This window comes from Nasonia vitripennis, assembly GCF_009193385.2.
Source record: "Nasonia vitripennis strain AsymCx chromosome 5 unlocalized genomic scaffold, Nvit_psr_1.1 chr5_random0004, whole genome shotgun sequence".
Taxonomy (NCBI): Eukaryota; Metazoa; Arthropoda; class Insecta; order Hymenoptera; family Pteromalidae; genus Nasonia; species Nasonia vitripennis.
In genome coordinates this window covers 56,600-69,583 of record NW_022279655.1, presented here as the reverse complement: position 1 = coordinate 69,583, position 12,984 = coordinate 56,600, and the positions used below count along the sequence as shown (strand labels likewise).

Genomic DNA, 12,984 nt, shown 5'->3' with positions numbered 1-12,984 from the left:
CGTATCTTTATGCACTAAGGCTCCTATTCCCTATTTTAAATGTTTTATTACTTTATATATATATATATATATATATATATATATTCATACAAGAATTAGTAGCTTAGAAAAGTTTAAAAAATCCATTAGCATTTCGATTTAGTAAAAACTCTATGCGTAAAATCAAATAAAACAAGTATACTTATTTTATTTGAATAATTGTAATAATAATACACATAATACCTATTTATAGTTTTCAGTAATTCCTGCGTATTGCTGGTTCCCTATCGAGTGAGTGCCAGTTATCTAGATTACGGATTCTTTAAACAATTACAGGTAGAGAATTTTAAACTCCTCCAAAATTTAGTGCTTTTTTTCACTGCGTATACTTATTACAGATCATTGAAAATCATTTGACTCAGTATGGATCAAAAAAGTATTTTTTAGACATTGTAAATGAGTTGTGGCATTGTGTAAAGAATGCACGTGATGGGTTTGCGTACTCCAACGACTTGCAGAGGTGGATTGATTTAGCCTCTAAAACTATTTTTGAACTGAATGAATTGATTGATTTCTCAAGCTTGAATATTTATAAGAAAAAGACTTGTCAAACCTCATGCGGACATTATACAGTATACGGCGATTGTTAAATGATTCTCTACTGAAAGTTGGTGCTGGTCTCCAAGAGAATGTTTTACGAGTTATGTGGGATGATGCAAAATCTGCATTTAAAAACAATTTTAAAACCAGTATTATTACTAATCTAAAACATCTTGACATAAGCACTTTCATGAAAGATGCATGCGCCATACTTGTAACAAAAATTAAAGCTGATTTGCTAATGCATAAATCATTGAAGGAGCACTGTATTCTGGCTGCAGAATATGCAATTGTAAAAGATGATAAAGAAATAGTGGAAGTGAAATATTTTAATACTAAGAGTACTTCAATCTATATGATTACAGACTTGACAGAGTGGAGTGGTTCGGGGGAAAACATTAAACAACCAATTGAGCGTGACATGGAAGAGTTTCAAGAACGAGACTCTCGTTAGACTTTGAAAGCTATTCTCAACTTGACTGTAAATATGAATAAATTAAGTCGTATGAAAGCTGCTTCGTACATTGAACTGCCAAAGCTCCTTCGAAACAGGTAAGCGTGTGTCAATGTCCAAAATTAAGATAATGAATGCTTTAAATGGGCTATTCTATCAGATCTACATCCCGTAAATAAGGATGCACAGCGAGTTTCAAAATATGAAGCTTATGTGAACGAATTGAACTTCAATGATATTGATTTTCCAGTATCTACCACACGAATACCAAAGTTTGAGAAACAGAATGATGTATCTGTAAATCTATTCATGCTTAAAAAGATAGGTAATTTAATATGTCTCCGTGTCACTTGACAACTTTAAAGAAAGTTAAACACGTGAATCTACTGCTTGTGCAAGATACTTATGTAGATAAAACTGACGATAAACAACAAGAATACTTGCAAGTTCCACGATTCCATTATATGTGGATTAAAAATTTATCTCGTCTTGTCTCTTCACAATAATCGAAGAAAGTTCATAAAAAACATATCTGTGATCGTTGCATCCACTATTTTCATAACGAAGATAAATTAAGAGCTCATGAAATAGATTGTATGCAAGTGAACAAGTGTAAAGTTTTGTTGCCTAAAAATGCTGAAGACAGTTTGTTGAAATTTAAAAACTTTAAGAACAATGAAAGAGTTCCAATAGTTGTATATGCAGACTTTGAATGTATTCTCAAACCTGTAAAAGATAATGATCAAGTTCTCCAAGAACATGAACCATTCAGTGTTGACTTCTATATAAAATACAGACATGATGAAATCAAGAGTCAATATATGTGCTATAGAAGAGAAGCAGAACATGACGAAAATCCTGCAAAATGGTTTGTCTTACAGCTTCATAAACTAGCTGAAGAACTTGACAGTATATACAAGAATTCGATATCTATGAAGGATGAAGATAAAAAATTATTTGATTTGGCTGCAACCTGTCACATTTGCGGTGGCTCTTTAGATGAAAAAGATTGGAAAGTCTGAGACCATTGCCATCTCACGGGAGTGTAAGTTTGATATTATTCTTATATATTTACATACACATGCTTCTTATCTTTCTTTATACCTTCTATACCTTTCATATTTTAGATATCGTGGTGCGGCTCACAACAACTATAATCTTCAATACATGGATGCAAGAAGTATTCCCGTCGTCTTCCACAACTTAAGTGGTTATGATTCCCATCTTTTTATAAAACAGCTAGCTAATAGCTTCCAAGATCGAGTCTCAATTATTCCACAAAACAAAGAAAAATACATCTCATTCATATAGTATATCGATGGAAGTGGTATTAACTTTAGATTCATTGATTCATTCCACTTTATGCCATCTTCGCTTGATAAACTCGCCTCATATTTGGAGAAGTTGGAAATTCTTGAAAAGAGTTCAAAAAAGAGTTTAATGATTATCAAATACAATTGCTTAGAAGGAAAGGTGTGTTTCCTTATGATCACATCAAACTTTTGATAACTTAAACGAAAACTCGCTCCCAGACAAAGAAAGTTTCTATAGCATTCTGTATGAAAATAATATATCAGATGAAGACTATAACCATGCGCAAAATGTCTGAAAGACTTTAGAACCATGTGCATTGATACCTATCAGCTGGATCCTGCACACTATTATACTACTCCAGGTCTCACTTGGGATGCTAAAATTTACTGGTATCAAGCTCCAGCTTTTGACTGACAAAGACATGCTGCTTTTTGTCGAGCGAGGCATCCGTGGTTGTATAAGCCAGTGCTGCAACAGATATGCCAAGGGCAACAATCGCTATATGGAATCAGGATGTAACCGGGATGAAGAGTCAAAGTACCTGATGTACTATGACGTCAACAACTTGTACGGATGGTAAGAACACCTTTTTATTCGAATAAATTTATCGATTAATAATGATATACTGATAAATCATTTATTTCTAGGGCAATGACTCAATCCTTGCCTTACAATGGTTTAAGATCTTAGTGATCTTAGTGACTTCTTTAACGTGTCTGATGCTTTAATCGGTTATATCGTGGAAGTCGACCTCGAGTATCCAGAAACTCTACATGATACTAACAAGGATCTAACGTTATGTCCGGAGCATGTTGCACCTCTAGGCTTAAAGCAGAAAAAGTTACTTACAACATTGAACAACAAGGAGCGGTATATTCTACAATATAGGGCACTTAAACAAGCTCTTAAATATGGTCTTCGATTACAGAAAATTCATCGAGCTATCGAAATCAATCAAAAGCCATGGTTGAAACCATATATTGATCTTAAAAGTGAAATGAGGAAGAACGCGAAAAATGAATTTGAAAAAATGCTTTTCAAGCTCTATAATAATGCAGTGTATGGTGAAACCATAGAGAATGAGCGCAAAAGTCAATGTAAAGCTGGTAAATAAATGGGAAGGTCGCTACGGTTGTGAAGCGTATATTGCTCAGCCCAACTTCCACAGCTGTACGATTTTCGACGAGAATCTCGTGGCCATTCGACTTTCTCGTATAGAGATCTTTACCCGTAAGCCAGTTTACATTGGATTGGTAGTACTAGATTTATCAAAAACGCTTGTTTACCGCTTTCACTATGATTACATGCAAAAACGAGTAGGAGATAGGGCTAAACTCCTCTACACAGATACAGACAGTTTCATCTACGAAGTTAGTAATGTGGATATGTATGCTTTGATGAAAACTGATCTTCATGAGTTCGACACTTCTGATTATCCAGCTGATAATCAACTTAATATCACTCTTGTCAACAAGAAGAAAGTGGGACTCATGAAGGATGAGAGCAACGGTAACATCATGACGGAGTTTGTTGGCCTCCGTAGCAAGATGTACTCAGTCAAGGTACAAGATCAAACACCTATTAAAAAAATAAAGGGTGTGCGATCATCAATTGACAAATCACCATTTATTGAGTTTGATGATTATATCCATTGACTTCGAAAGAAGACCTGTATTAGTCGTGAGCAAACAAATATTCGTAGCCGTCTTCATGTCATTCAGACTGAGAAGGAGCAGAAGGTTGCCTTGAGTTCAAATGACGATAAGCGATACCTGATCTTTGATCAGACAGACACGCTACCATGGGGTCATTGCATGATAAAGGAATATCAGCTTATTGAGGCGTCTAAGAGGGTTGAAGCGAATAAAGAAGAACCCATGGTAAAAAAACTGAGAGTAGAGTCTAGCTTAACTTAAGCAAGTATTTCATAACACTGTTAATTATTGTTATGATAATTTTTTTCCATCATTGTTTAGTTAATGTAAATACTTTTTTGTTTTGCAAAAAATAAGGATTTATTTTGAAATAACTATTATATAAAAGATTAGTTTTAGAATAAATTATGTAAATATATTTCTTCTCAAAATAATGATAAATAGTTTATTGAAAAATTTATTATGCGCCGATTATGGCAAAATAAGAATGTTGAAGATGCAATTATTTTTTTCCTAAATAGATTATTTATGAGGTATTAGTTTATAAAAAGTTTTATATGTCTTAGTTTGTAAAATACATACATCTTATATGAGTATGGTGGTATGGTAACAACAAATTTATTCTAATAATAATTATTCATTTATAAAAGATAACCAGTTAAAAACAGTTTTTGCATCGTTTAATTATTATAATTAAGAGTTTATGTGTGTTTTTACGAAGTTAAAGCAGGAATAGAAATAAGTGATGTCTAGCTTGAATATTGCGGCAAGAATATTATTGGATTTAAATAAAGTTTTAAAAATCGCAGTTGAGTGCAGTTCCCTGCTGGAAGTACATATTTATATACTCCATTCAGCTGTTTCTTTTATTGCATTATATAAGTAGTAGTCACGTAATTGTATAGACTAAGTAAATATGTACATGGTATTCTATATTTCTTCAGACAGGTTGGAGTTATATGTATATGTAATGTTTTTGTGTTTTGATGTAAATAATATACGTAATGTATCTATATACTCCTATAATAAGGTATATACAGGGTGTTTCATTTTAATCCGTCCACGACAAAAAACCATGGAAAAACTAATTTTAACGAAAAATTACCTTAACAAAAGTTGAAGGGGGTAAAGGGGGCCATCGAATGACATAAACACCTATGACTTTGAACTCGATTTTCAAGGTCATTTGAGGGTAATTGTGATTTTTTTAAATAGGAACCTCTATTTTAGACCTTGGAATCGGATAGAGCGGAAAAAATTACGTCGCAAAGGATATTTTAAGTTTGCTTTGGTGACCTTGAGAAGGTCAATTCAAGGTCAAATAACAAAAAATCTGATAAACAGCTGTTTGTCTGGTTTTATTTTACTGATGTCGAAAGATGACTTTGACAAAAGTTGAAGGGAGCAAAAGGGGCCATCTAATGACACCAACACCTTTGACCTAGAACTCGATTTTCAAGGTCATTTGAAGGACATTGTATTTTTTTAACGGGAACCCCTATTTTTGACCTCGGAATATGGAGCAGCGGAAAAAATTACGTCGGAAATGACATTTCAAGTTTGCCTTAGTGACCTTGAGAAGGTCAATTCAAGGTCAAATAAGAAGTACCAGCCTAAGATTGTTTTCCTTTCAATTTTTTCGTAGAATTATCATTTTTGTAATAAACATTAAGAGAATAATTGAGTTAAAATGTGATTATGCTTTGCTGACTTTAAAGCCATTTTGTAAGGTCAAAAGTGCAAAAATGCAATATCAAATGTTATGTGAAGTCCATATTTATATCCTAACATTAGCGTTACCCAGGAACGACGACGTGGACGTAATAGGATTGTGTTCCCTTTGGGGTGCTTGATTAGAGTGAGTCCCCTTGCCTCTCACTTTTCGGGGTGCTTAATTAGAGTGCCTCTCACTTTTGCTCAAAATTCAACGCAGGTGCTCAAAGACACCACCATTTTGTTGGATACACAATTCAATTCGCTGCTGAAAATGTTCTACTGTTCTGAGTAATACAGCTCTTGGGATGTTTTCACAAGCGGTTTGAATTCTGTGGATCATATCTTCCCTTGTTGTAGTTTCATGTTCATAAACAGCATCTTTCAAATACCCCCACAAATAGAAATCGGGTGATGTCATATCTGGAGATCTCGGTGCCCATCGAACACCCAAATCTCCACGTCCAGTGCGTCCAATTTTACAGTTCCTGAGAGAACGTCTTCCAGTACTTCTTGAAGAAGTAGATTTATACACAAGAGCAAGAATGTGGATTCAATTAGATGGAGCTCCTGCGCACTATGCTCGAATAGTTAGACAATATCTTAATCAAAATTACCGTGACAGGTGGATTGGACGCACTGGACGTGGAGATTTCGGTGTTCGATGGCCACCGAGATCTCCAGATATGACATCACCCGATTTCTATTTGTGGGGGTATTTGAAAGATGTTGTTTATGAACATGAAACTACAACAAGGGAAGATATGATCCACAGAATTCAAACCGCTTGTGAAAACACCCCAAGAGCTGTATTACTCAGAACAGTAGAACATTTTCAGCATCGAATTGAATTGTGTATCCAATAAAATGGTGGTGTCTTTGAGCACCTGCGTTGAATTTTGAGCAAAAGTGAGAGGCAAGGGGACTCACTCTAATCAAGCACCCCGAAAAGTGAGAGGCAAGGGGACTCACTCTAATCAAGCACCCCGAAAAGTGAGAGGCAAGGGGACTCACTCTAATCAAGCACCCCGAAGAGAACACAATCCTATTACGTCCACGTCGTTGTTCCTGGGTAACGCTAAAGTTAGGATATAAATATGGACTTCACATAACATTTGATATTGCATTTTCACTTTTGACCTTACAAAATGGCTTTAAAGTCAGCAAAGCATAATCACATTTTAAGTCAATTATTCTCTTAATGTTTATTACAATAATAAAATGATAATTCTACGAAAAAATTGAAAGGAAAACAATCTTAGGCTGATACTTCTTATTTGACCTTAAATTGACCTTCTCAAGGTCACTAAAGCAAACTTAAAATGTCATTTCCGACGTAATTTTTTCCGCTGCTCCGTATTCCGAGGTCAAAAATAGGGGTTCCCGTTAAAAAAATACAATGACCTTGAAATGACCTTGAAAATCTAGTTCAAGGTCAAAGGTGTTGGTGTCATTAGATGGCCCCTTTTGCTCCCTTCAACTTTTGTCAAGGTCATCTTTCGACATCAGTAAAATAAAACCAGACAAACAGCTGTTTAGCAGATTTTTTGTTATTTGACCTTGAATTGACCTTCTGAAGGTCACCAAAGCAAACTTAAAATATCTTTTGCGACGTAATTTTTTCCGCTCTATCCGATTCCAAGGACTAAAATAGAGGTTCCTATTTAAAAAAATCACAATTACCCTCAAATGACCTTGAAAATCGAGTTCAAAGTCATAGGTGTTTATGTCATTCGATGGCCCCCTTTACCCCCTTCAACTTTTGTTAAGGTCAACTTTGGTTTTTGATTTATACTCGCTTTGGTAGCCTTCCTCCGATGTGCCGAGGTGTTGATTAAATAAATTACTGAACTCGGGGAGCATTGGGTAGCTGGGTTTAAGCACTTTTGTTTTTGATTTATACTCGCTTTGGTAGCCTTCCTCCGATGTGCCGAGGTGTTGATTAAATAAATTATTAATCTCAGTGAGCGTGTTGTAGCTGGGTTTAAGCGCTTTGATTTTGATTTATACTCGCTTTAGTCGCCTATCTTCGATTTGCCGAGGAGTTGATTAAATAAATTACTGAACTCGTGGAGCATGGGGTAGCTGGGTTTAAGCACTTTGGTTTTTGATTTATACTCGCTTTGGTCGCCTATCTTCGATTTGCCGAGGAGCTGATTAAATAAATTACTGAACTCGTGGAGCATGGGGTAGCTGGGTTTAAGCACTTTGGTTTTTGATTTATACTCGCTTCGTTCGCCTTCCTCGGATGTGCCGAGGTGTTGATTAAATAAATTATTGATCTCAGTGAGCGTGTTGTAGCTGGGTTTAAGCGCTTTGATTTTGATTTATACTCGCTTTGGTCGCCTATCTTCGATTTGCCGAGGAGCTGATTAAATAAATTACTGAACTCGTGGAGCATGGGGTAGCTGGGTTTAAGCACTTTGGTTTTTAATTTATACTCGCCTCTCTCGGCTTCCTTCGATGTGCCGATGTGTTGATTAAATAAATTATTGATCTCTGGGAGCGTGGTGTAGCTGGGTTTAAGCACTTTGGTTTTTGATTTATACTTGCCTCGCTCGGCTTCCTTTGATGTGCCAAGGTGTTGATTAAATAAATTACTGAACTCGGGGAGCATTGGGTAGCTGGGTTTAAGCACTTTTGTTTTTGATTTATACTCGCTTTGGTAGCCTATCTTCGATTTGCCGAGGAGTTGATTAAATAAATTACTGAACTCGTGCAGCATGGGGTAGCTGGGTTTAAGCACTTTGGTTTTTGATTTATATTCGCTTCGTTCGCGTCCCTCCGGTGTGCCGAGGTGCTGATTAAATAAATTATTGATCTCAGGGAGCGTGGTGTAGCTGGGTTAAGCGCATTGATTTTGATTTATACTCGCTTTGGTCGCCGAACTTCGATTTGCCGAGGTGCTGATTAAATAAATTACTGAACTCGGGGAGCATTGGGTCGCTGGGTTTAAGCACTTTGGTTTTTGATTTATACTCGCATCGTTCGCATCCCTGCGATGTGCCGAGGTGCTGATTAAATAAATTATTGATCTCAGTGAGCGTAGTGTAGCTGGGTTTAAGCGCTTTGATTTTGATTTATACTCGCTTTGGTCGCCTATCTTCGATTTGCCGAGGAGCTGATTAAATAATTTACTGAACTCGGGGAGCATGGGGTAGCTGGGTTTAAGCACTTTGGTTTTTGATTTATACTCGCTTCGTTCGCCTTCCTCGGATGTGCCGAGGTGCTGATTAAATAAATTACTGAACTCGGGGAGCATGGGGTAGCTGGGTTTAAGCAGGTTTGTTTTTGATTGATACTCGCTTCGTTCGCATCCCTCCGATGTGCCGAGGTGCTGACTAAATAAATTATTGATCTCAGGGAGCGTGTTGTAGCTGGGTTTAAGCGCTTTGATTTTGATTTATGCTCGCTTTAGTCGCCTATCTTCGATTTGCCGAGGAGTTGATTAAATAAATTACTGAACTCGTGGAGCATGGGGTAGCTGGGTTTAAGCACTTTGGTTTTTGATTTATACTCGCTTTGGTCGCCTATCTTCGATTTGCCGAGGAGCTGATTAAATAAATTACTGAACTCGTGGAGCATGGGGTAGCTGGGTTTAAGCACTTTTTTTTTTATTTATACTCGCTTCGTTCGCCTCCTTCCGACGTGCCGAGGTGCTGATTAAATAAATTATTGATCTCAGTGAGCGTAGTGTAGCTGGGTTTAAGCGCTTTGATTTTGATTTATACTCGCTTTGGTCGCCTATCTTCGATTTGCCGAGGAGCTGATTAAATAAATTACTGAACTCGGGGAGCATGGGGTAGCTGGGTTTAAGCACTTTGGTTTTTGATTTATACTCGCTTCGTTCGCCTTCCTCGGATGTGCCGAGGTGCTGATTAAATAAATTACTGAACTCGGGGAGCATGGGGTAGCTGGGTTTAAGCAGGTTTGTTTTTGATTGATACTCGCTTCGTTCGCATCCCTCCGATGTGCCGAGGTGCTGACTAAATAAATTATTGATCTCAGGGAGCGTGTTGTAGCTGGGTTTAAGCGCTTTGATTTTGATTTATGCTCGCTTTAGTCGCCTATCTTCGATTTGCCGAGGAGTTGATTAAATAAATTACTGAACTCGTGGAGCATGGGGTAGCTGGGTTTAAGCACTTTGGTTTTTGATTTATACTCGCTTTGGTCGCCTATCTTCGATTTGCCGAGGAGCTGATTAAATAAATTACTGAACTCGTGGAGCATGGGGTAGCTGGGTTTAAGCACTTTTTTTTGATTTATACTCGCTTCGTTCGCCTCCTTCCGACGTGCCGAGGTGCTGATTAAATAAATTATTGATCTCAGTGAGCGTAGTGTAGCTGGGTTTAAGCGCTTTGATTTTGATTTATACTCGCTTTGGTCGCCTATCTTCGATTTGCCGAGGAGCTGATTAAATAAATTACTGAACTCGTGGAGCATGGGGTAGCTGGGTTTAAGCACTTTGGTTTTTGATTTATACTCGCTTCGTTCGCCTTCCTCGGATGTGCCGAGGTGTTGATTAAATAAATTATTGATCTCAGTGAGCGTGTTGTAGCTGGGTTTAAGCGCTTTGATTTTGATTTATACTCGCTTTGGTCGCCTATCTTCGATTTGCCGAGGAGCTGATTAAATAAATTACTGAACTCGTGGAGCATGGGGTAGCTGGGTTTAAGCACTTTGGTTTTTAATTTATACTCGCCTCTCTCGGCTTCCTTCGATGTGCCGACGTGTTGATTAAATAAATTATTGATCTCTGGGAGCGTGGTGTAGCTGGGTTTAAGCACTTTGGGTTTTGATTTATACTTGCCTCGCTCGGCTTCCTTTGATGTGCCAAGGTGTTGATTAAATAAATTACTGAACTCGGGGAGCATTGGGTAGCTGGGTTTAAGCACTTTTGTTTTTGATTTATACTCGCTTTGGTAGCCTATCTTCGATTTGCCGAGGAGTTGATTAAATAAATTACTGAACTCGTGCAGCATGGGGTAGCTGGGTTTAAGCACTTTGGTTTTTGATTTATATTCGCTTCGTTCGCGTCCCTCCGGTGTGCCGAGGTGCTGATTAAATAAATTATTGATCTCAGGGAGCGTGGTGTAGCTGGGTTAAGCGCATTGATTTTGATTTATACTCGCTTTGGTCGCCTAACTTCGATTTGCCGAGGTGCTGATTAAATAAATTATTGATCTCAGTGAGCGTAGTGTAGCTGGGTTTAAGCGCTTTGGTTTTTGATTTATACTCGCTTCGTTCGCATCCCTCCGATGTGCCGAGGTGCTGACTAAATAAATTATTGATCTCAGGGAGCCTGTTGTAGCTGGGTTTAAGCGCTTTGATTTTGATTTATGCTCGCTTTACTCGCCTATCTTCGATTTGCCGAGGAGTTGATTAAATAAATTACTGAACTCGTGGAGCATGGGGTAGCTGGGTTTAAGCACTTTGGTTTTTGATTTATACTCGCATCGTTCGCATCCCTGCGATGTGCCGAGGTGCTGATTAAATAAATTATTGATCTCAGTGAGCGTAGTGTAGCTGGGTTTAAGCGCTTTGATTTTGATTTATACTCGCTTTGGTCGCCTATCTTCGATTTGCCGAGGAGCTGATTAAATAATTTACTGAACTCGGGGAGCATGGGGTAGCTGGGTTTAAGCACTTTGGTTTTTGATTCATACTCGCTTCGTTCGCCTTCCTCGGATGTGCCGAGATGCTGATTAAATAAATTACTGAACTCGGGGAGCATGGGGTAGCTGGGTTTAAGCAGGTTTGTTTTTGATTGATACTCGCTTCGTTCGCATCCCTCCGATGTGCCGAGGTGCTGACTAAATAAATTATTGATCTCAGTGAGCGTGTTGTAGCTGGGTTTAAGCGCTTTGATTTTGATTTATACTCGCATCGTTCGCATCCCTGCGATTTGCCGAGGTGCTGATTAAATAAATTACTGAACTCGGGGAGCATTGGGTAGCTGGGTTTAAGCACTTTTGTTTTTGATTTATACTCGCTTTGGCAGCCTTCCTCCGATGTGCCGAGGTGTTGATTAAATAAATTACTGAACTCGGGGAGCATTGGGTAGCTGGGTTTAAGCACTTTTGTTTTTGATTTATACTCGCTTCGTTCGCGTCCCTTCGATTTGCCGAGGAGTTGATTAAATAAATTACTGAACTCGTGGAGCATGGGGTAGCTGGGTTTAAGCACTTTGGTTTTTGATTTATACTCGCATCGTTCGCATCCCTGCGTTGTGCCGAGGTGCTGATTAAATAAATTACTGAACTCGGGGAGCATTGGGTCGCTGGGTTTAAGCACTTTGGTTTTTGATTTATACTCGCATCGTTCGCATCCCTGCGATGTGCCGAGGTGCTGATTAAATAAATTACTGAACTCGGGGAGCATTAGGTAGCTGGGTTTAAGCAGGTTTGTTTTTGATTTATACTCGCTTCGTTCGCCTCCTTCCGACGTGCCGAGGTGCTGATTAAATAAATTATTGATCTCAGTGAGCGTAGTGTAGCTGGGTTTAAGCGCTTTGATTTTGATTTATACTCGCTTTGGTCGCCTATCTTCGATTTGCCGAGGAGCTGATTAAATAAATTACTGAACTCGTGGAGCATGGGGTAGCTGGGTTTAAGCACTTTGGTTTTTGATTTATACTCGCTTCGTTCGCCTTCCTCGGATGTGCCGAGGTGTTGATTAAATAAATTATTGATCTCAGTGAGCGTGTTGTAGCTGGGTTTAAGCGCTTTGATTTTGATTTATACTCGCTTTGGTCGCCTATCTTCGATTTGCCGAGGAGCTGATTAAATAAATTACTGAACTCGTGGAGCATGGGGTAGCTGGGTTTAAGCACTTTGGTTTTTAATTTATACTCGCCTCTCTCGGCTTCCTTCGATGTGCCGACGTGTTGATTAAATAAATTATTGATCTCTGGGAGCGTGGTGTAGCTGGGTTTAAGCACTTTGGGTTTTGATTTATACTTGCCTCGCTCGGCTTCCTTTGATGTGCCAAGGTGTTGATTAAATAAATTACTGAACTCGGGGAGCATTGGGTAGCTGGGTTTAAGCACTTTTGTTTTTGATTTATACTCGCTTTGGTAGCCTATCTTCGATTTGCCGAGGAGTTGATTAAATAAATTACTGAACTCGTGCAGCATGGGGTAGCTGGGTTTAAGCACTTTGGTTTTTGATTTATATTCGCTTCGTTCGCGTCCCTCCGGTGTGCCGAGGTGCTGATTAAATAAATTATTGATCTCAGGGAGCGTGGTGTAGCTGGGTTAAGCGCATTGAT

At 38.3% G+C, this 12,984-nt stretch overlaps 1 protein-coding gene across 1 annotated transcript; it reads left to right on the top strand.

Moving 5' to 3' along the window:
- The first annotated feature begins 364 nt into the window (after positions 1 to 364).
- On the top strand, positions 365 to 4,979 carry LOC116417882. Its single transcript, XM_031932985.2, has 3 exons — positions 365 to 2,078; positions 2,161 to 2,923; positions 2,995 to 4,979. Exon 3 carries the CDS (start codon positions 3,427 to 3,429, stop codon positions 4,000 to 4,002), a length of 576 nt encoding a protein of 191 aa, XP_031788845.1. The 5' UTR covers positions 365 to 2,078; positions 2,161 to 2,923; positions 2,995 to 3,426; the 3' UTR covers positions 4,003 to 4,979.
- Positions 4,980 to 12,984: the final 8,005 nt, after the last annotated feature.